General features: G+C 49.2%; 1 protein-coding gene across 1 annotated transcript in view; it reads left to right on the top strand.

Annotated features, from left to right (window-relative positions):
• Positions 1-24170, top strand: part of LGR6 (leucine rich repeat containing G protein-coupled receptor 6) — a gene marked incomplete at both ends in the record, with an annotated part of 106969 nt that overhangs the window by 65328 nt on the left and 17471 nt on the right. The window contains 2 exons of the mRNA XM_080632902.1: positions 4753-4968; positions 12431-12502. Coding sequence (XP_080489028.1) covers positions 4753-4968; positions 12431-12502 — 288 coding nt within the window. The remainder of the gene's footprint in view (positions 1-4752; positions 4969-12430; positions 12503-24170) is intronic.

The following is a 24170-nucleotide window of genomic DNA, read 5'->3' as shown; positions in this document are numbered from 1 at the left end:
GCAATCTGTTCCAGTGTTTCATTGCCCTCATCATAAATAAGTCATTCCCTATATCTAGCCTAAATCACCCCTTTTTTAGTTTAAACCATTAATCATTGTCCTACCGCTACAGACCCTACTAAAAGGTCTTTCTTATAAGCCCCTTTTAAGTATTGAAAAACTGCAATAAGGTCTCCCAAGAGCCTTCTCCAGGCTGAACAACCCCAACTCTCTCAGCCTCTCCTAGGAGAGGTGCTCCAGCCCTCTGACCATTTCTGTAGCTCTCCTCTAGACCAATTCCAACAGGTCCATTCTCCCACTATATCTGCAGTATGTTACGACCACAAGGACACAGTGGGCAGAGCAGAAATTGAACCCAGTTTTGCACCTTCCAGGTTAGCACTGCAATCCCTTGCTGCCTTTTCCTATTCCATTTGGTATCAGCTGATGGAAGAACCTTTGCTCCTCACCTGGGCTATTTGGGCAGACTCAGGGACCCTTGCAGCAGGACAAGGTGCCTTTGAGCAGGGTGTTTTGCAGGGCTCTGGAGCCATCCTCCCTCCCTGTGCCCTCAGCTCACTGCATGGCAAGTTCCCCAGGAGCTCACAAGCCAGGTACTGACTCACTGTGTCTGGGAGTTTTGCTTGAGAAAGGACCTGAGGTGTTGGCCCAAGTCATTAATAAGTTATCAGAGCAGTTTAGCTGCAGTGACATCATCTCCTTCTTATGTTACTACAAGGAACTTAGATCCTATTATGGGATAGGAGGTAACTCAATCGAGCCTTTCAAGATAAACTCAGACAGGAAGAGAGACATGATTGCCTGAAGGCACCAATTAGACATTTCTGGTGAGATCAGCTCTGTTCAGCAGACACACATGAACGCTGGGGCCAGGAACACAGCAAGTACCTTGCTCCCCAAGAAACGGGTGGTCTGAGGAAGGGGTGTGCAACCAGCTCCTCCTCCCACTGCTGCCGGGTCAGTGACCCTCCAGACCATCCCTTCCTTATGTCCTATGTTGAGCTGTTGACATACAATCAAGATGCAGAGAAGCTCACTAGTTTGGAGAGGGAACAACCCAGATCTCTACCACCCGATGCTTCATATGATCTTTGGTGGCAAGTTTTCTCCAACTTCATCAAGGGAAACAATAGCACGATAACATCGCAAGAAGTACTGGGAGGATGGATTGGAGTTTGAGGTCCCATTGTCCTGTTGTGACTTGGATGTGGGCAGTGGAGGAACGTCAGAGGGTCTGTTCTGCAGACAGGTTACTCCACATAGTTTGTGCAAGACAACCAGGCAGCCAGCTATTATTGGCACTACTGTGTGCAAGGAAGAACAGCAGCAAAGGTCTGGGTATTTCCTGAGAGCACGGCATTGTGCATTGTTATCGTCTCCAGTCTGCTCTCCCTGCAAATGCTCCACAACCAGAAGGAACTGGAAAGATACAGATGAAGTTCCTTCTGCCAGTCATAGCCTGAGATTTGCACCAAATCTCTTAGGGAACAGAGAGACTGTTTCTGGTTATCCATTGCCTCAAACTTCTGCCAGTCATGTTACAGACAGGAGGATGCATGTGCTTATAGATATCTAGGAAACATGCTTTTACACCCTCTGAAGCACTCAGGAAGCAGTTACTGGAACAAGACAGTTCTTAGAAACTGCTGGGTCTGTGGCACAGGAAACCAAAGATCTCAGATTATAGCTTGACCTGTTAGAATTAATACAAAACTTATGACATGCTCACTGCGCTGTCAACCCCACACACACCCCCCACACCTGAACTCCTGAATGGCTGCACTGGCTTATTTTCTACATGCTGAGAAGGAGGACTATCCCTCCTCTGACAGTTCGCTCATTAGAAATGGACTTCCTTACCTGCTTGGTTCCTTCTAGGAATGCTTTAGATCATAGCACCAGTGGGGCAGCAGGGACAGAGCAGTGATTGTCCCCTTGCACTGGGCACTGCTGAGGCTGCACCTCGAATCCTGTGTTCAGCTCTGGGCCTCTCACTACAAGAGAGACATCGAGGTGCTCGGGCATTGGAACAGGCTGCCCAGGGCAGGGCTGCAGTCACCGTCCCTGCAAGTGTTCACACACTGTGGAGATGAGGCCTCAGTGCCATGGGTTAGGGGTGGCCTTGGCAGTGCTTCATGGAAGAGGCATCTTCCTCTGTAAGCAACAAATGGGTTAATCCTTGCAAGGAAAACCAACTGAGTGATTTGGTGAAATAAAGATTAAAACATCTCCGTGGAAGGTGAGGAGCCAGCCCCAGCCTGTGCTGTCCCATTTACCCACTAATCGGACCAATTATCTTAGGTATAAATCATAACACAAAACACTTAGGGAGCCAGAGTCACACAGTGAAGAAAGGAGAGAACTGTTGGGTTGGTTTTTGTTTAGTATAATTGATATAATTACTAAGGACTCTGTGCCAAGAACTTCTCTTCCAGAAGAGAGTGGAGAGCTGTCTGAAAGCCATAGCAATTAGCAAGCCCCACATGCACAGCTTTTATTAGAAAGAATGCACCTCTATTCCAGAAAGAGCCAGCAGCTCCCTGAAGAGCAATTAAACAACCCAAAGACACTTCTGGTACCAGGAACACAGCCATCACCTAGTCCATGTTCCCTTGTCAATGCTGCAAAGGTGCGTAAGGAATCCTGCCCATCATGCTGTGTGTGAAATGCCATCACCTGGACACATCCTTGTTCCTACTTTTAACTTCATTAGTGTGTTAATAAACTCCTTAGATGAATCCAAGTTATTGTCCCTGTACACAGGGATCCACAGACAGGGAGGTGTCTGAATACATTCAAAACCCCGTGAAGGACCCATGCTACCTCACTGGCTTGTCTGTCATACCTATGGAGCATGGACGTGAAGAGGAGCCTTTCCTGGCCATATGCTAAATAGCCATGGAGCAAATCCATTAACGTTAATGGTTTCTCCAACACTTGGTGCACGGTCACATTGAAGTCAAACTCCCTTGTGGTTCATGTCGGTGTCTTCATCGCAGAGTTTACGACTCAGCATACTCAGCATAATATTTGGCAGCCTTTGGTTCTGTTTTAGTGTCTCCATAGAATCATGGAATGGTTTGGGTTGGAAAGGACCTTAAGGTCACCCAGTTCCAACCCCCTGCCATTTAGTTCTGAAAAACTACAGCTATTCTCAATGGATATTTCATTGTCTGTTCCTTCATTAATTAAACTTGAAACAGATCATTCACTTTCAAACCATTTTCAGTAAAAATAGAAGGAGTTGGGTGAAAGAATGACTCTGAGAAAAGTAAGCAGCGCTTTTTTGTTTTGGGGAAAAATATGATGCCAAAACCGGACAGAATTCTTACACTGAAGAAGGAACAGGAAAATGAAGCAAAGATTCACATTTCCCATTCAAGTTTTCATTTTAGTCAAGAAGTTCTTGTTTGTCCCAAAACATTTGGATGGAAATTTTCAACCAGAGTCTTTAATCTTCCCCTGCTCTGCTGCAGGGTTTGCTTTTCTGCTCCTTATTATTTGGATTTACCTCATTCCAGGGGGAAAAGTTGGGTCTGCTGCACCGTCCAACTTCCATCAAAAATATTACTTTAAGTAGTCAAAACTACTGATTTCTATACCCCATTCTCTTGTGGAGGATTGTTGATTTGAGGGATCTTAACTTCCTTCTTTCTTGTTTCGATAAGGGACAGGGTGCTTTCTCTTTGCAATTTGAATTCAGAGATCTTTCCTTTAGATAGCTTGGAAAAATAAAATAAGCTCTGTTAGCTGCAGATGGAAATCAGAATTTGCTTTCTCCCTGGATAACTGGTTCCTGGTATTTCATCCAGATTTGAAGCGTTTTTTGATTTTAAAATCTACAGATAACACATTGTATCCTGCTCACCCCTGTTGAAATAACAGATCTTTAAGAGAGATGATTCCCAATCCTAGGTTTTTAGCTCCTTTTTTTTTTGCCCATAATAAGCCTGATATGTTTTGGCTTCTGATTCTATTTTGGAACAAAAACAAGTCTTGAAAATTGAAGTTTCTCACCAAATTAAATCTCAAATTCAACCACCTTAGGTTTCCGTAGTGTAATAAAGGAAACAGAGAAAAAGCAATTGGCAAATCCAGGAGAAAGAAAGGCCTGAACGTGTGTGATACAGTGAGCGCAAGCTTAATTCCTGCACCATGACACATGGTCTGACTCGTTCGCGGTGCTGCTGCAGGGAGCTCCGGCTGTTCGGATCAAACGCAGGACCCCAAGAGGGGCTGCCACGTATTTCCCATTTCCAGACAAACCCTTTTCTTTGGGAATGAGGCTTTGGCCGCACGGTTTGGCTGTCCTGCAGCAGTGGGTGTGAGCAGGTGTGGGGTACCCCAGGTAGGGCTGTGTCTCTGCAGATCAGCTCAGGCAGATCCATGGCAAGCCCAGCCCCAGGGGATGCAGCTTTGATGCTCATTTTGAAGTGAGGTGCCTGCAAGCTGCTGCTGGCCAATGTCCATCTGGTGGGTCCATGGGGAAGGATTTTGTCCAACCGCTTGTTTAAGAAGCTGCCATTAGTTGGCAGCACTAAATGGCCAGCAAGGAGGGATCATCACTGGCAGTGGTCAAACATCTCCAAGCACAGCCTTATGCTAATCACTGTTTACAGCCTAATTCAATCTCCCTGGCCATCAATCCATGCCGCCTCGGCATCAAAATTCCCTTTGCATAATACTGCGGGCACATAAAGCAACGCCAGATCCATCTCTCACTTATCCCCACCCTGTTTCTTTCCCACTCAGACGCCTGGATGCAAACCTTATCTCTGTGGTGCCCGAGAAGAGCTTTGAGGGGCTGCTTTCCTTGCGTCACCTATGGCTGGATGATAATGCCCTGACGGAGATCCCTGTCCAAGCTCTGAACCACCTGCCAGCGCTGCAAGCCATGACCCTGGCACTCAACCAGATCTGGCACATCCCCGATTATGCCTTCCAGAACCTCAGCAGCCTCGTGGTGCTGTAAGCCTTCTCTGCTTGTTACTCCCTCACAGCCACAGCATCCTTCGGCTGGGACAAGGTGCTGACCGTGCATGGCAAATGGGGTCCTCCTTGTGTGGTCACTCCTCTGGAGCAGCCTTTTGCTGCAGGAGCAGCAGGCAGAGGTTTCGTTCACAAGGAATTGCTGCCATTTGAGACAAAATGCTTGAATTGCCTAGTTTGGGTTTGGTTTTTTTTTTAGCATGTTTTCTCCACTTTTCATTGAAAAGCCTAAAAGCTCCTCAATATAATTAAAAAAAAAATATTTTCATTTAAAAAATACCAACCAACCAAAAAAATAAACCACAAAACCTGGAAACAGAAAGATTTTTTTTTACCTGAAGACTGGAGCAACAAAAAGCTTCTCATTTCTATTTTCCCTCCAATCCCTGTGTTAAAACTACAGGAATTTCTATCCACATAAACGAGCATTTTTTGTCATTATAATCCATGCCAAGGAAACTTTTTGACCAAATATGATTTTGAACAAAAGGTCCAACCTCAACACCTTGTCCAAGTCTTTGCATGCTTATTTGCATGACTGTATCATATATGCAAGTCAACCATTCTTTGCAGTGATCATGACCCCATGGTGCATGTTGATGTCCGGTTGACTGACAGCATTCAGAGCAATGTAGGAAACAGTGCTACATACCTGGTCCAGGAGGGAAACGCTTACTCCGTGGGCAGCAAGACACAATAAAACACTCTGCAGTCAGGAAACAAAGTGATGCCCTTGGCAGTTAGGTCAGGAGCATCCTTTCCATCAGCAGAGGCTTGCATCTTATCTACCTTTTCAAAGGGAGCTCACATGTGCAGATTAGATCGTCATTAATTTTTGGTGTTGATTAGCAAGTTCAGGTGTGATTGCCAGCTGCTTTTGAGCTCCTATATACACCTAAAATGCTACCATTGAGTTCTGTAATATGTATTGATAGCAGGGTATTAAATAACCTCAGCATGTGGTGCCTTAGTGAAATTTTACCAATTACTTTGCTTCCAAATCTGAAGTGTTTACTGAAGCCATCTAGCACAGAAAGTGCTTGGACAAAGCCCAGTCCAGAGCTTTATTAAGCATCAACTTCAGCTGTTTAGACAAAGCATAAAGGCTTATTTAGGAGAAATGCTAAAAGCAACTTGAGAAATGTCAAATAAGTAGTTTTCACCCACAATAGTGCTCCTTCTACAAGGCATCTCATGACCATCATAATGCAACCACTTCATTCAGCTTTAATAGCTAGCCTGGCGGGTGAGCTGACATTTAGGGTTTTATTTTCAGTCTCAAAAGCATGCTGCTTTCATTCTGGCTTATCCCATACTTTGGGTGAGAAGCAATTCCTTAATTAAACAGGCAAGCTCAAGAAATAAAAGCCATTGACCGCTAGGTCACAAGGGAGAAAATAATGTCCCACCACAGACAATTGGAAGGGAACGCATGTGTGATCCTGCCGGGTACTGCGAGACATGATGATAAATTTTTGTGGGATCACAAGTGTTTGGCAGAACTGGGCCCATAAATCTCTCCCATGCTTCCATGCACACCCTCGTCAGCGCGCAGCCAGTGGAAAGTCACCCAGTGTTTCTCCTGCACCCCAACCAGGGATGCTTCCCTGCTTCAGCCTTGCCCACCAAGCTGAGAAGCTGGCACAGCTCAGCAGTAAAGTTCATGAGGAGACCATCCCTACCAGGATGCAGAGGGTACCTATGCACGTTCCTCTGCAAGTGTCTGTATTTCTGTGCGGATGGAGAAGAGCCGGCTGCTGCCATAAGGTCGAGAAACTTCTAGCCTGAAGAGGTATTAAAATGACCACCTGCGGGAGCAGAGCCAAGGGCAGATGTGGAGGAGCACAGGGGAATCTCCCATACACAGCCTGATTAACGCTCAGGGACACGGCTGACCATGGCTGAGGGCATGACCTTCCCAGGTGCAGAGATGTGCTTTTCCTCCTCCTCACATCTTGGGCCTTTGGGAGAGATGTGAGTGATCATCCTGCACCGACACAAAGCACCAACATCAGGATATACAAGCCTCAATCTGGAATAAGTTAAGGGGTTCAGTCTCTGCTAATAAATTACACCTCTGTTGAGGAATTCACTGATCTTATTCCCATCTATTGCTGCTGCAGGTTTCTAACTAGAGCTGCAGGGTGTTCAGTAAGCAGAGCCTTGTGTAAATCACTCGCGATGAAATCTGTCTCAGTAATTGGCACCATCCTTCCCCCAGCTTTGATAACAAAGGCTTCATGTGCTGTGATGTTGGCACTGCGCTGCTGATGGCAGAAGGGAGACAGCTTGTTTGATCAGGGTGGCTCGGGAATAGGAGACTGAAGATATTACCTCCAAGTCTGGTCTATTCAGGACTGAATGTGTCTCAGCATCTGCAAGCAGAAATAGTTGTGAATATTTTTTGGCTGATGATTTGTATGAGCAAAGGGGTTTTTTTTGCAAAAAAAACATCTTCTTAGGGCAAAAAAAGATATTTCATTTTGAAGTGAGCATCTGAAACCCCCATGCTGCTGTGCTGACAGGCTGATAAAGTGCATGACAGCAGCTCTCGCTAGCATTCCTCATCTCCTCTGCTGACTGATTTCAGCAAAGTCAACTCTCAAAAGAGGAATCACAGCACCTCTTTCAGCCCTGGTCCCCAGAGGGGTCTGCTACCCCCGCAGTGAAATCTCACATGGACTTACTCAAACGTTCTCGCAATGCTGAACATGCTGCTGTCAAAAGGACCCAGCATTTGCTGCCTCACACGCAGTGAGCTTGGAGCCAGTGGGTTAACTTGTCCCCATAATGCTAAAAAGATGCTCTGCTTGTCTTATCTGGCCTGACTTTGTCTACCTGCACACAAGTCTTTCTGATACAAGGACTCTGGGAAAGTTGTTTTCATGCCACTACCAGTTAGTTTGGCTTCACATCCTCCAGTTCTTGCACTCTGTCTCTGCCTCCTGTATGCCATCTCTGTATTTATTTATTACTGTCTCTCGTACCCTTCCCTCATTGTATCTTTTCCAGTCCCCATCCCATTAGCTGTTTTGCAATCACAAGCTACTCTACATAGCACCCTTGTTTGTTCCTCCACACCTTTGAGATGGAGCCATCAGAACCACACACTGTAGCAAAGACATGAATGCCAGTTTAGACGATGACATAATGCTGTTCCGCAGCACATTTCCTCTTTTCTAGTCACCCATAATCATTTGATTTGCTTTTTTGACAGCTACTAAACACCAACACCCCCTTCCTTTAGATATGTAAAGCCTATTACTGCATATGCTTCTAGAAGACTGGCTTTCCCCCCTCCCCAGCACTTTACATTTGTGCAGCCTGAATTTCAGCTGATGTTTTATTGTTGAGGACAAGCCACTCACCTGCAAGTGGTTCCCTCCTAGGTCACGACCTTCCAGCTGGATGTGTTGATGTCTGAATACAGTGAATGAAGGATATTTAGTAGAATTTCTCTTTCTTACAGTTTTGATCATGGATATGATGCAAGTAAGGACATGATGCAAGCAAGGACATGATGCAGCTCTGTCTCTAACAGTATGGTTTAGTGCCTAGAGGAGAAAACTGGTATCAAGACTCCTGAGTTCCCGTTTCAGTTTTGGTCCATGTTCTGATGTTACCTTGGCCATAACTTTCAGAAAGGACCAAGGATTTCCAGTGTCCTCCCTGCCTGGGAGCAAACATCAAACATCCCATCCCTGCTTTCCAGGGGAGCTGAGCACCAGCAGCTTCAGCTGACATCCGTGGCACTCTGAGCTCTCCAGCATAGCAAACCCCAGTCTGGTAGATCAGTGTCAGGATGAGCCCGTGCATCGCTACTGTCACTGCACAAGGGAGTTAACAAGTGCTTCTTGGGACCCTTGGTGTTGGCAGAGAGTGCCCATCATGTGCAGCTCATTATGGCTAAGAACAATGTCACCTGGAACATCTGGGTCCCATTCATGGGCTGTTCAATTTGCAAAGGTGCTTTTTCTCTCTGAGGACCGAGCCTGCTGCCTTGGCAAAAGTGAATTTGCCTCTTCAACACTTGAGGAAGAAGCAAATAGCGCTTCAATGCACCCCTGAGAATGGCACTTCTGATGGAGCTTTGTTCTCCACCAGACAAGTCTCATGCTATTCCTTCACTGCCAGAAATAATCCGTGGGAATTTGCACCATTTATGATTTAGTTTTCTCTACTTATCCATGGCCAAGTTGAGGGAAGGGACAATTTTGCCACAATAGAGCTGGAAAGTCATCATGGCACTGCCTGGTCCAGTGGGAGAATTCATATCATGTCAGATTTGAACTTGGTTCAAATCATCTAACACAAATAACTGTTGGAAAATACTTGCGTTTGTCCTTTCTGAGAAGAAAAACTGAAATCCTTGGAAAAGAAAGGGATGGAGAATCCACCACTTTGCTTTGTACTTTGTTCCAACCATCTTTAGTGTTAAATGAAAAAGCTCAGACTTCCCATTTGAATTTTCTTTGGCTTTGACTTGAGACATTTGTTCTTATTCTTTTCTCCACTAAATCACAGACCCATTTGAGTACCCATTTTCTAACGAGGAAGAACCCTATACGTTACACTGCACTCGTCATCTTATTTTTATTCAGCTAAACAGATTGAGCACTCCAAGTCTCCAGCCTAGTTTTTTTCAGCCTTTGGATCATTTTTTATTGCTCTTCTCTGCACCCATTCCAAATTAACAACACCCAGTTAACAATGTGGGTACCAGAAATACATTTACCCTTTCCAAGCCAGTTTCATCAGCTCAAATCAGATAAATTGGAGAAATCACATTTATGCCCAATTTGTGATAAGAAATTGTTGTCAAGGGCAGAAAATCTTCCTTCTAGAAACTGTTGGATACCAGCTCCAATAGGAATAGCAAGGGCTTAAAGTCTGGTCATGTTTTTGCATCACAAGAGGGCTGTTTATAGCCCAGAACCGAGCATCTCGAGCTGCTATCAAACCAGCTGTAATTTACAGGGCAGAATATAACGTCTGTGGGCTGAGCTCAAATTGACAAACCCCGGAGATGTTGCAATTCCACTTGTTGGAATTTGTTTACCAGGGGAGGAAGAAAAAGAGGCAGGAAGGAAGAAAGGGACATCTATTCAAGTGTTTACCTCTCCAGCACTTTTGCTTCTATTCTTGCCATGTGGCTGGTGAACAGCTCCAGAGCTCAGCTTGGACAGCAAACCTTTTTATAACTCTTTTCTGGTTGCTCATCATTTTCTCACCAACAAATAACTTCCTTCAGATGAGTTTCATTACTTCGCCTCCAAACAAAGCACTTCAGAGCCAGATATCAACACAGGAGGCGATTGCTTTTCTATGCTGTTGCCTGAACAGCTCAGCGTGTCTCATTGTACCACCCCGACAAAGCTCCTCGTAGCTCACAGCTTGCCCAGCGTTCAGCATTTCCTTTCTCCCCACACTGCCCCTTCACAGCAGACAGAGATATGGAGCAAGGGGTTTTTGTGGTACCTCTTGCTGTGATTATAGACTCCAGATCCAAACCCTCTATTTGCAGTAGCCAGTGCTCAAAGGGACCCAAAATGGTTGGTACCATCTTGCACTGGAAGTGCCAAGTGAAGTAAGGGCAACACGATCTGAAGCTAACCCATAATATTTGACAGAGAAAATCATCTGGACTTGAACTCCTCTTCTGGTGATAAAGAGAAATTTCTCCTGTAAGATTCTGATTTTGAGCTCAGCTTCTTTTCTTCTCTAAGAGCCACGATCAAACCAAGTTTTCTTGCAGGCAGCATCCTTTCGTTTTTTCCCATTTGCTCCAAGGAGCAAACATACTTTATCACACATCTCTCCCCTCCCTTCCCCTTCCTCTGAAATGTTTGTGTGTTCTCATCCCAATGACAAACATCCGTCTTGGGCTGGTTTCTGTTTTGCAAGCCCCTACCAACCTGCCCTGGAGCCTGGCTGTTCCTCCACTCCCAGTTCCCTCCTGTTTTACCCTAGAATATTTGGCAGTGGGAGCTGCCTGTGCTCAGCCAAACAGCTCACGCTTGAATCCAGGTGGAGTGAGAGATTTTTCAAGCATAGACAGATTTAGATCAAGCAGCAAATAAGGAAAAAGTCATTGATCCATCTGCCAGCGTGGAGCCTCCCCGGGGCTCTTGGAAGGAGGCAGCAGCGTTGGACAAAGGCTGATGCATCCTTGAGCATAGGGAAGGGAGTAAAGGACCCCAGAGGCAAATGCTGTGGCAACAGATTCACCACACAGGACTCTGTGATAAAGGAGAATCCAAACTGTAAAATGAACTGATGGGGAAGCCTGCTCTGGCAGAGGTCAAAAAGGCCCTGCCCCATAGGACCCCATGTCCTCGGTGGGCATTTCTCCATGAAGACCATCTCAGTGCAAGCATGGACGTAATAATGTACTTAAGCGTGGGCTGGTAGAAGTGCAGCCTGAGCTGCAGTGGGTTGTCTTCTGGTTTTCAGCAGGCATTCCTCAAGCTGCTCTCTGTATGGGCTTCAAGATGCCCTTGAGTGGGATTTCAAGGGGAGGTGCACAATTAACAGCACAGCTCCCACCAGCTGTAAAGGAAGCCGGATGGCAAAGCCATTCCGCTGCGCACACACACAGAGGAAAACTCCAGTTCTTCCTGATATTCCACAAAACTGAGACATGGGAGTCCAGGGACCCCTGAAAACAGAAAACCCAGCAGATGGGACTCCAGGAACTCATTGCCTATGGAGCTTTCAAGGCAAAAACACCCCAGCTGGCCCCAGCACATGGCTTGCCATCACCGACATTAAGGCTGGGAGCTCCACAGCCCTTAAGCACCAGATATTCATGGCATGCAGCACCACAGCGAATGAGAGCAAGGGAAAAATATGTTGCCCTAGTGTAGAGAATGTGCATGCATGTCACATGGCCCCTGCACTCTGAAGCATTAAAGTGAGATAACTTTCCTTGCAACCAAACTGGAGCTAATCCAGGCACTGGCAACTTATTCAGTTCATTGCAAGATAAACTGGAACTAACAGAATGATTTTGGGCTCAAAGCCTTCTTGCCCCTACGAAGGCTCTGAGGAGTCCAAATGTGACTGTGTCCTTCAATAGTACTCGGTGCCCATGAGCAACTGTTGAAGCCACCCAGCACTTTATAAGGTTGGGCCCAATGTAAGGTGAGATCTAGGGTGCTTCTTGAAGCTTCTTGCTTAACCATGTTCATCCAAAGTCACCTGGCAGGAGGTCTAGGGGAAACTTTTGCCTCAGCGTGGGTTGCTTGGGAGAAACAGGAGCTCTGCAGCTGCGCTGCAAGCACCCAACGTGTGTCTCATGGGGCAAGAGAGGAGACCTTATAACACCCCTCATCATCCCAACCCAGCTGTGTTCAGCTTGCAGGATGTCCCTGGGCCATGGCTCAGACTGGCGGGAAGGGTCAGCGCGCACCTCCACTGACCGTCTCTGTTTTGTCCGCAGGCACCTGCACAACAACCGGATCCAAAGCCTGGGAGCCAACGGCTTTGATGGGCTGCACAGCTTGGAAACCTTGTGAGTCCCCTCTTTTCTTCTCTATCCTGAAGAGTTTTGTATGTTCACCCCCTCCAGCAGTGCCCGCAGGAAAGAGCCTCACTGCACATCCACTCCTCACCACACACTGGGGGCAGCAGCAGAGCTGCTCCAGGCACCAGCCCAGCAAGCAGATGCCCAAGGCACGATGCTTCATGGCTGATGGCAGACTGGGCTTTCCCCCTGCATCTGTGCAAGCTGGTCCAGCTGTGCTACTGCTGCGGAGAGGTCTGCACATGTGGGTAGAGTCAGTGAGGGGGCTCTGGGGCCCTGGACACAAGTCCTGGTGCAATCCAGAGAGCTTGCATGCCTGCCCTGCTCAGGGAGGTCTCCACCTTCTCACCAATACACCTGGTCCAAAAGCTTCCTAAACACCCAACCAAAGTGAGGGGCCAGCTTGAGTTCCCTGCTGGTAAAATCCTCTAGGACCTGTGAATCTCTCTTGAAGATGGTCTCTCATGTCACTTGGCATCATGTTTAGGGAGTCTGTCAGGTGGAAAGCAGGAATGAACTCTCCTGCGGGACACATCTTCATTAGCAGCAGATGGGTCACTCTGAGCTCAAAGAGAATTAAATCTGGTGGTCTTGCCTTGCACACACCATGCCTTTTAACTGCAGTATGAATTACTTGGGTCTCGTGTCATGCATTGGCCTAGGAGGGAACATAAGCGAGCAAGCAAGCAAAGCAACCAAGGCTCTGAAAGAACTGGAATAGGTGCCTGTTGCCTTCAATTGTGTAGAACATGTCCCTTCATGCAGGCCTTGGGGTCAGAGTCAGGCCCTTGCTCCTTGCCAAGGAGACCTAGGGGGTCTGGGTCGTGGCGAAAAGAGGTGATGCTTGCCAGCATTCAAGGAGACAGGGCCCCTCTGTGCCCAGCACAGTGCCAGCAGCAGTGATGGGTTGAGAGCATCAGGCAAGCCCTTGGTCCCTAGACACCCTCCTGGGGGGCAGGACCACGACACGCATTGTCTCTTCCTTTCAGACTGGCACATACTGGGGCCACCCAGAAGGGCTCAGCTGGAGAGGCTGAACCATGCCAGGGATGATGCAGGAAGGGATCCTGCTGGATTGTCTCCCCTGGTGACCCACGGATCTCCCCCATCACTGTGCAGGCTTGGCTTTGTCCCCAGGCATTTCTGGTGGGTAGAGGCAAACACGAGGGCAGAGTCGTGTCACGCAGGCAGCACAAAGGCAGGCGATTTGCAGGACGGAGTGGAGGACTTGCTGATGGAAGAAAACCCTGTTTGGGCTATAAGCACAGGCAGACCATGCAGCAGCATCACAGCCTACATCAGAGCGACCTGATTATTCAGCCAAGGTGGCTAAAGCCACCCTGCTGCCCATCCCAAGCAGGATGGGGCTGCAGGGAAGCAGCTGCCCCCTTATTTACTGTTGGAAAGGGCTTCCATTTCCCTGGGGGATAATTCAGTTTCCACAGACACTGGTGCTGAAAGCTCATCTCCCTTCTTCCTCTCTGCTCCTGCACTATCACTTTCTCTGCCTTCTGTTGCCCATCTGAGATGCCACCCAGCGTGCAGGGGAGCTCAGCGTCCGCCTCTCCTGCTCTCAGTGCCCGCAGGGACAGGACTGCACAGCACTGCAGGGACGTGGCTCTGCGGCAGTGGATGTCCAGGCAGCCCTGGGACCCCCAGGGGCTGTGCCCTTGGAGCAGAGCTCTCCCTGACCACATGGCCTGGATTTGCCCTGTGAGTACCCCACAGCCCCCATCCTCCGCGAGCCGCCTGCAGCTCCAAGCATGGACAAGATCTCCAGACTCCGCTCCTGATCTGATCACACTGGAGTGTCCTCAGGAGGCACTGAGCTGCCTTTTGCTCCTCCTGACCTAATTCTCACCTCCAGGCCAGCAAGTGTTCCAGGCCTTTGCTGCTCCTGCAAGTGGAGCCATCCCCATCCTGTCCATGCCCAGCTCTCATCTGCCCTGCTGACCAGAGCTGGCCAAGCTCTGTGCCAGAAAACAGCCAAGCATTTGGCTGCAACAACCCAGCCAAGCTTCTAGAGCTGCGTCTACCTACCAGCTCCCAGCTTCTGTGCATGTGGAGACTATTACAGGCTCCGCATATACCCTGTAACTCAAATTATGATTACGTTCTGTTGACAGCACTTAGCACATTTTCTTGGCTTGCGGAGGCCAAACTGTGCTCTCAGTTACCCCGTAGGCATTACCTCCTGGAGAACAGCAAGATGGGAAGAGTTTGGTGAAGACTGAAACTTCTCCGGGGTTACTAAAATGAGTATCTGTGGCCAGATGCTTATTACAAACCAGGCACAATAGCTGAAAACGTTAAAAGCGAACAAAAATTGCACGGGGTTTTCCAGCAAAGCCCGGGAAGTTTTAGGTGCAGGAACCTGTTTCCCTACGGAAAATGTTTCTTCTCATATCCAGCTAGACAGGGAAACTTCTGCTTTTACCAAATGCAGCCAAAACTGAGAGAGAATCCGCATCCATTTCTCCATGCAGGTCCTGGCAGTGGGCAAGATGCTTATACACATCCACGCCGCATCCCCACCTCGGGTCCTATCATTTCTGCAAAATCAGGACCCAGTGGAGCATCTCTGCTCTTGGAGAGGGCTTGGCCCTGATGTTTTAGGAGGGCAGCAAGTCTAGAAAGAGGCAAAGTGAAGGCAGGTGAATGACTTCACGTTTCCCCTGCAGCTACTGTGACAAGTCAGCTTTGTCAGGTACAGAGCAAAAGCAGCTCCATCCTGGTGAGGGGCAGGTTGATGTGCAGCACCCACTAGGTTTTAACTGGTTAAATGCCAGCACATCGTCCCAGTAGTGCTTTGAAGTAGCCATGACACCTGGTGAGGTTCCCTCACCAGTTCCCATAAGCCTGAGTCATGAAACAGAGCAACCCTGCAGGGTTGTGGGAAGAAACCAGGTATTAGGTGGTTGAAGTGGGTGATAACCTGCCATTTTTTAGCCCTCTCCCAATGGCATGACCTTGACACACTTCAGAGGTGGCCAATGCCAACCTCATGAAGTTCAACCAAGCCAAGTGCAAGGCCTTGTCCCCGGGTCAGGGCAATCCCAGGCACAGCCACAGGTTGGGTTGAGAAGAGATTCAGAGCAGCCTGAGAAGGACTTGGGGTATCGGTTGATGAGAAACTGAACATGAGGCAGCTTCAGTGTGCGCTTGAGCCCAGAAGCCAGCCATGTCCTGGACTGCATCAAAAGCCACCACACAGCCCCCAACACCTGCTCAGGGCTTGACTTTGAGCCGCTGAAGCAAAGGGAGAAATGCAAAAGTAAGAGCTATGGGCATCCCAGGGGTCCCGTCCATGGACATGGCCAAGTCCCTTGCATACATGGAGCCTGGGCTGAACTAAAACAGGGGCCAGGGCTCCTCCTGCCCTGGCACATGCAACCAGACAAGACCCTGATGCCAGCAAAGAGCAAAAACGTGTCTCACCAGTGTCCCATCTCCCCACCCTGCAGCAGGACTAAGGTGGCTCCCTGGGCAAGGCAGGGGTGAGAAACAAACACTGCTCCCCAAGACCAGCCCATAACGCTGAAGACCTCAGGGCTATGGCCAAGAGAGCAACGATCTGCCTCAGAATTGCTGCTCTTCTGATTGTTCCAGCATCTCCGGCCCATCTCTGACATGAATGTGATGGGGAACCAGCTCAGACTGGCCCCACAGCCCTCGCCCATCCCCTCTGCCTAAGATGACCCTGCTGCTTCCTATCTCTCTGACTTCTCCCTCCCCATCCGCACCCCTGGCAGCTCCTCCGCTCGTCAGACAAAGGAGATAAATCACTTGGGAAGAGTAAATCTCCATTCATTTAAAAACCTTTTAATTTCTTTTCAAAAAATAGCACTAATAAATTAAAAACGTCTCCCAGCAGGGCTGGATCCAAACCCTCTGGCTCCAGGCGTTCTATCTGCCTAACCTTGCCTCACAGGAAACGTTCTTACCACAGCCTTTCCCAGTGTGCTGCCCTATTATCCGGGTAATTAGTGTAGTCTGTAAATGCAGAGAAGAGTTGGAACCTACGGAATCCTCTGGAGAGCTGGATTTCCTATGGGGGAAAAAAGAACAGAAAACGAATACGAAGTGCACCTTGGGCAATGAAGGCAGGAAGAAGGAAGTGGGAAAGCTTTCCCCCATAGCTCATAGAAGGGTTGTTTAACCCTTTTAGGGCCAGGCAGGCTTTGCTGTTCTGCCAGACTTGCTCCTCAAGTTGCATCCGTTTCCATCAGCGTGTTTCATTTGAAGTGCTTTGTGCAGTCTCTTGATGCTAATCCAAGTCTGTGCAACTCCCAAAGTGGCTTTGTCTCCTCCGAGGATGCTGCGCCAAGCTGCTCTCTTACTTCCTCAGCATCCTGATGCTCCAGCCCTGCTGTGTGCCAGCGTGGGTCCCTGTGCAGCTCATCAGAGCCTTGGCTCTATGGTCCCAACCCTGTTCTGCCAGAGGGGACTTCAGCAGAGGCTTGGGTACCTCAATTCAGGGGGTGGAAAAAGGAAGGGGGTAGTTGGCCTTCTGGAGAGAGGGACCACGGCTCAGGGCTCTGGTTGCGTGGGTCCCTGTGTCTGGTCCAAGAACAGAGCTATAAAGTCCATTGCCTGCTCTGATCGTCACGTAAATGGAAGGTGCCTCTTCCAAAGAAAGCCACCTGTAAAACTACATGGGCAAATGCACAAAACACTGCCTGGGAGCATGGGGATCAGACCCTTCCTTCCTGTGGTCTCCTTGGGCCAACCGATCCCAGATCGCTGCGTCTTCTTTCCTAGGAGAAGGAGCCTGAACTGCCAGGAATGTGCCCTTACTGATGCAGCTCAGGTTCCTTCCAGCCGAGCTCTGAGCTTTGCCTGAACACGGCCCCAAGCAGACATGATATTTTGCAACATTATGTAGAAAAAAAGACAGAAACTGAAGGCAGTTCATGTGAAAAGGTACTTCCGGAGTCACTGCATTTGTGCATGGGTTACGGCTCTTCTGTAAGGCTCACCTCCTTCACCCATTCTCCCTTTGCCCACCAAACCCTCACACCACCCTGCTTGCACCCTGCTCCCTGGAGCTGCTGATCTTGCAGTGCCAGAGAGCACTGAGACTCCTCCAACCCATGGGTGTCCGGACATGCTTGCTGTGACCTGTCAGGGGTCCCCAACTCTTCTGCCTCCATTGGCTTCATTGGGCTTCACTCCCTTGCACAGAGCAGATGAGCGAGAGCAGCGATGTGTGAGAGTGAATTGCCTGCCTGTAAACAGGAGGAACAACCACTGCAGGCAGCAGCAATGGCAGGAGAGGCAAACCACGGGCATGTTTTCACCATGGAGGTGCTGATGCACAGAAGCTCTGTGCACCCCACGCTCCCTCCATCCAGGAGCACACAACAGCACACTGCAGGGGGACAGGGGCTGAGCAGCAGCAACTTGTGCACCTTGGGGGGTAGGAAGATGTCCCCAGCTCCTTTCCCACAGCTCGGAAACGCTCTGCTGTAGACCAGGCTTCCTCGAGCCTTCTTTCCCTGCCTGGCAAAGGGCAGCAACCTCCTCCGTGCCTCCCCTGCTTGAGTCATCAGCTCCATGGTTATTGTCTGTGCATCCCAGCGACCCAAGTCCCCGCTGCTCTGCTTTGCGGTCAGCTCCTTTTGTGTCTTGTAAATGATATGTGCATGGCAGCGCCTGTGCTCCCAAGACCCCCCACGAGATCCCCTTCTCAAAGGCTTATTTCAACCTTGTTAAATAAATCAGACAGAATTGAAAACATATTTGATGCAGTACCTTTGTCAGTCAGAGAACAGACAGAAATACTGGTTGGAACAGACACATTCTGGGCACTGCTGCATTTTTAAATGGAGAACAGAGCTGTGCAAAGGATTGGCAGCTGCAGGCAGACAAGGCATGACAGGTCCCCCCTGCCCCAGCAATAGACCTGTCAGTGCCACATAAGTGCTGTAAAGTGGTGCAGCACCGTGTAAGTGAGAGGCTGGGATGTTTCCAGGCCAGGCTGTCAGGATAAATCCTTGCACAGAGGTTGCTGCTTGCTCCCAGCATAAATCAGGTACCGTTAGTGCCTGACAACGTTCCCATGGTGTGGGGGCCCATCTCTGCTCCATCGCATTCTGTCACAGCCTGGCTTCTCCTTAGAATTTGCCAAAAATAGTTCTTTTTAGGACATGATGAGTTTCCTAAATCAAGGCACTGACCCTGGCAGAGGAATCCCGTGACAGGTTATTTCTCTCTCCTGGGCACATCTGAGCATCCTCCTCTTGTGTGTCTCCGTTCAGGCAATGGGCACACGGCCTCAGCCTGACTGGAGTCAGATGTGCTCTCTAGGTTACCCTGCTCTTGCAGGGGGGTTGGACTAGATGATCTTTTGAGGTCCCTTCCAACCCTTGGGATTCTGGGATTCTGGGATTCTGGGTCCTTTCGTATCCCCCTTCCCTTCTTTCACTTATTACAGACCCTTGCTGCATCTCGTCATCCTGATGGGGCTGGGGAAGGGCACGTACTCACTGCAGGGGTTGGTCGCTGCCAGGAGAGCGGGGTTTTTGCTGATGCTACACAACAAAACTAAGGCTGCTAATGGTACAGTTACTGTGCATACTCTGGACTAATCAGGCAGCTCTTTCATAAGCTCAGCCGCAAGCCATGACCTTGGTATAAGGCATCTGGGTAAAGCTGTCAGGCCAGTGCCGGGCAAGAGGTCAACCCGCATGGTCACAACTGTCCCCTTGGGCTTTCAGACTAGCAATTAAATCATTCCCAGTGCTTGCCTTGCCCGCAGTCACCAGCAGCACCACGAGCAGCAGCAGCAGCAATTACATTTACTGGCAGCCTGATTAGATGCCAGCACAGGACAGGTGGAAATGCAAGTCCCTTATCAGAGCCTGCACAAAGCTTCCCTTCAGGGCACCACAGGAACATCTCAGACTACATCGGGACTGAAAGAGTCAGCAAATGTCCCATCTCCAGCTTCTAATCTTACTGCATCTTCAGGTTTATTAGCTGCAAATTTGCGGTGTTTTGTGGCTTATGGAAGAATTTATAGCCCTATATAATTTTTTTGTGCTTCCTGTGTGGAACCACTAATAATCCCTCATAGGTGGAAAATTGACCTGAGACTCTTTCCCCTCCTTCTCTCCTTTTGGTCTGCCTGAAGATATTAATAGTTCCAGGCTGCATGTTGTCAGCTTCAAATCGCCCTGGCAGCTAAAGCCCAAAATAACCGTGCCTTTGATGTCAATTTACTTTCCTTTCTGAATAAACAACAGGGTTGGTTAAGATCTTCCAAATATGAGGCTCTAGGCTCATTCTAGAAACTACAATGCAAAGCCAGCCAGTTCATTGTGTCTTGGGTAGACCAGGTGACCTTAAGGAGGTTTTCAGTTTAACTAAGAGAACAGACAAGGCTCCTTTCAACATCCTACAGAGATGCCTGGAGCTGGTAACTTGGAGCCCAGCTAAGGAAAGTGATGTTTTTATAGTCATGTCTCTTGCACATCGTTTCTGAACATCTTGGCTGGGTAATTTTGCTTCCAAAAGCCCCTGATAATGGGGAAAACTCTTCTTTATGCCATGCTCATTATTTCTTTGTTGTGATGATGATGATGATGATGATGATGAAGCTTCCCTATTGTTTTTGCATGGCCATGGCCATGGTGCATTGGCATCCTTCCACCAGGTCATGCTGGCATTGGGTCCACTTTCTCAGGTGTGCCAAAAAGGGCAGAAGGCAGAGCTCATGCCCAGAGACCCCACATGTAGCAGGTAAAGCCTTAGGGCAGACTCCAGAGCTGGGGCAGCTGGGAGCCACGTCTGGGATGGATGTATCCCTGCTGAGGGTGCTGAGGCGCTGGCCCAGGGTGCCCAGAGAAGCTGTGGCTGCCCCATCCCTGGCAGTGTTCAAGGCCAGGTTGGACACAGGGGCTTGGAGCAAGCTGCTCCAGTGGAAGGGGTCCCTGCCCGTGGCAGGGGTTGGAGCTGGAGGAGCTTTAAGGTCCCTTCAGCCCAAACCAGGCTGGGATTGTGTGATTCTATGGTCTGTGGAAACAGCTCCGTAACATCCACAGCCCCATGGTGGAGGCTGGAGGCTGTTCCTGGGTCATTTCAAGAACCAGAGCTCAAGTTCTACGAATGAAGGAGAAGGGCGAGGAAAGCCACGGCTGTGTCCTGGTCTGGGTCTGAGCAGACCAGGACAGGGGCAGCTGCCCCACTGCAGGGAAGAGATGAGACCATCTCAGGAACCATCTCAGGCAGTGGCTTCTCCAGCCTCCTCCAACCAGATCACACACACACACACTGGTATCTGCGGGGCTTGGCGCAGGGCAGCGCTGGAGGCAAGTCAGGGCTGTGGATCAAGAGCAGTTGGCTACAAGCATCACTCAAGGGAGCTGCAACAATCACAGCGGGGTTTGTTCCCTGGGAGAGAGGCTCACCTTACCGAAACCCAGGAAGCACGGGCAGGAGCGAGCACAGGCACATTGTCTCCCCTGAGCAGAGCGGGGTCGCTGGCAGCCAGGCTGGAGGAGCATGACTACACCTGGTTGCATTTCCACTTTCCAACAAGCCCAGTGTATGCCAGCGTTCCAAGATGGCTTTTGTACCCAGAGGGAGCTGCTGAACACAATGCTCTTTGTGAAGCACAGAGGGGAGGGAGGCACAGAGATGCTGCCAGGGCTGGGAAAGGTGTGTCTTCACTCAGGAAACACTGGTCCTGTGCATACTTGCACACACGTGGAGGCACAAACAAAATGTTCATCTGCTGATGAAAGAGCAGCCTGCCTGGAAGAGACACGGGCTGGAAAGGAAACGCAGGTTTAGAGAGAGACAGGAGCAAATATTGCAGCACACGGAGTCATTCCCTGTGAATAACAGTGCTTCCAGATCTCAGATCCCTTTGTCTGTTGGTGAATCACAGGGGAGCCAAGCCTCCTCTCTTGGGCAATACTTTCCGTCTGTCGGCTGCTCACAGACATGTCCGGTATCGCTGGGGAGAAACTCAGCCCCGCACAAAGCTTCCCCAGCATCGGTACCACTATGGCAGTGGGCTGAGCATCCCCAGCATCACGGAGGCTTAACCCAGGCCCTCAGTTTGGGATACAAGGGAGGGAAGGGGCACAGGCAGACACCCAGCCCTGAGTGACTTCCTGCAATGCTGAGAAACCTCGCTGTAACCCTGGGAAGTCATTGCAGGGGGAGACTTCTAAAGGTATTAAACACCTTACGCACAGACAGAGATGTGGGGCTGTCAGTCAGCTGAGACTGCTGACGCCTTCTGATTTCATTCAGTGATCTGAAGGTTAATGGGGTATAACTGATGCTTTCAAGCTGCCCAGTAGTGACCTGCCTGCGCTTCCAATCACTCATGTGCTTTGGAAATCACTCCTTAACCTCTCTGAGCTTCAGTGAGGGGATGTGCATTGTTAAAGTCCTGCCCCTTCTTCCCCTGCATAACAGAGCCTGTGTAGTGTGAGGCACTCAGCTGTGACAGTGATGGACGCCTGACAGGCACCACCGACAGACACTGGCTAAGAGCATCCAAGTAGCTGATAACAAGCTACATCCACCTTGCAAAGAGTGAGGTGTCTGAGCAGTCACGTGTCGGGCTATTTATTCTTAAACAGATCATTTTGGGCTCAAGCAGAGAAGACTGGGAAAAATCACTGATCTGCTTGGACCCAGATGAGAACTGAGTATGTCAGAGCAAGCTCTTCAGAAGATGCAGAGCTCTCCTATCTAATAGATGTGAGTTGCCATGAAGAGGGGATGTATTGCTCCTGTTTCACTTCTGGGCCTTGGGGACACGCACAACAGCTTCACATCCCAGCACTCTGTCACTGCATTGCAGGTTGGACATGATGGAGAGCTCGTGGTCTTGTCACCAGCCCTGCTGATTGCCAGCACTGGCAATTGTCACACAATGTGAACCCTTTCCAGTCCTTCAGATCCTACAGGAGCAGGGTTTATCCGCTCAAATACCCTTAGTGCAGGCATCCCGACTCCCTCTGTAACTGGAGGAGATTAAATAGCCCTTGGGGTGGGCGTTCCACAGCAGGACCTGCCACATCCCCTGGACTGCAAAGGGAATCCAATAACAAGATCTGATACGGACCTTGTCAGGGCCGCACAAGATAAAATCCACCCCAGACAACCTCATTCCACGTTTTTCTTCCGGTTTTGTCACCTACTTTGTAATTACCTGATAAGTATTCCCTAGGATATAAGTCATATAAGGCTGGAGTCTTGGAAGGTGCAAGGGAAGGCCAATTTGGAGAGACTCACTTGGTTCATTTACTGTGTAAATACCTACAAGGCAAAGCCAAGATGGTGCTGTAGAGTAATTCCCAAGCAGGAACCCTGGTAGAGGAGAAGACTATGTAAAGATGGGGAGGAGGGTGGGCAAGAGAGACCATAGTGTAATTGCCATGGCTGGGCCCAGAGGATGAGAATTACAAGGTAATTGGGCAGCACCTCATTGCTGTGTAAATACATGGTTATTTCTGTTTCGTAAACCACAATCCAGGTTACATGGTAATTACTTTGAGGTCCATTAAGTGTAATTATACAGTAATCTCCAGGAGGCAGTAATTACACTCATGTTCCAAAGCATCTACCACTTAAAACTCAGTGAGTTTCTTGCAGGTAGGAAGCAGTCACTTGGGTTTGCAGTGTCTTGGTCTGTGGGATGGCCAGGACAGGGCCAGTGTTACCATTGCATCTGGAACTGCCTTCCAAAGGACAGCATTGGGCATGCTACAGGAGGACTGACACGCATCTGAAGCCCAGCCAGTCTCCATGGCCCCCCTCTAGTCAACAACAGGATCGGTACCTTCAGAGGACTGCTCCTCCCATGCTGCCAGCAGTGCCCCATAGCTCACATAAACCCTTTTCCAGAGGTACCAGCCCATCCTTGGGGAACAAATGCAGCTCATGAAGTTTCATTCAGGCTCAAATGCCTCTTCTGGTTGCCAGGTCAGAGCAAATACATGCCAGGCTTGTCATTACGACCAACATATTATATTTTGCTTAATTTACTATACTGCAAATTAAACTTCATGCTCAGCAGTGTCAATACCTCTTGTACATTACTTCCACCTTTAGCTTATGGTTTCCAGTGCAAGGTTCACCCCAACCATCAAAAGAAGACCTAGGCCTTCCCATAGCCTGCTCTTCCCACTGGTTCCAGTCACAGCATGTCCCAGTGACAGGGAGATCTGGCATCCCCAGGACAAACACCAAGGGAATGGTCCCATGTCCCCTCTGTACTGCAGGACAAGGGTGCCCAGAGAAGCCCTTTCACGGGGCCCACAGAGCTGAATCCTCACTTGTCTTTCTTGTCCTTCATAAAGCCCCATTTTGACCTGGAAAAGCAGGAAAAATGTCTCAAAGCAAAGCCCCTGGGGCTGAGCTCCTGGGAGTGGGGATGGGGCACTCTGAAGATGTGAAGCAGCAGCACAGTACAGCAGTCGGCAAGAAGGGACTTGGAGGGAAGAAGTCCAACCATGGCTTGGACAGGCTCTCGCCTCCCAGTGCTCCTAGCAGGGAATATTCCTGCTGCAGAGATGTGTGAGATTTTGTTTCCAGGCTCCGGCTGGATCAGCACAGTAGGAAAAACCTGGCTCCCATGCTTAACAACCAAGTTTCCATTCCTTCAAAGCACAGATGCACTCGCTTGAGTTCC

The sequence above is a fragment of the Psittacula echo genome, assembly GCF_963264785.1.
Source record: "Psittacula echo genome assembly, chromosome: 22".
NCBI classification, from domain to species: Eukaryota; Metazoa; Chordata; class Aves; order Psittaciformes; family Psittacidae; genus Psittacula; species Psittacula echo.
This window is presented reverse-complemented; position numbering and strand designations above follow the sequence as displayed.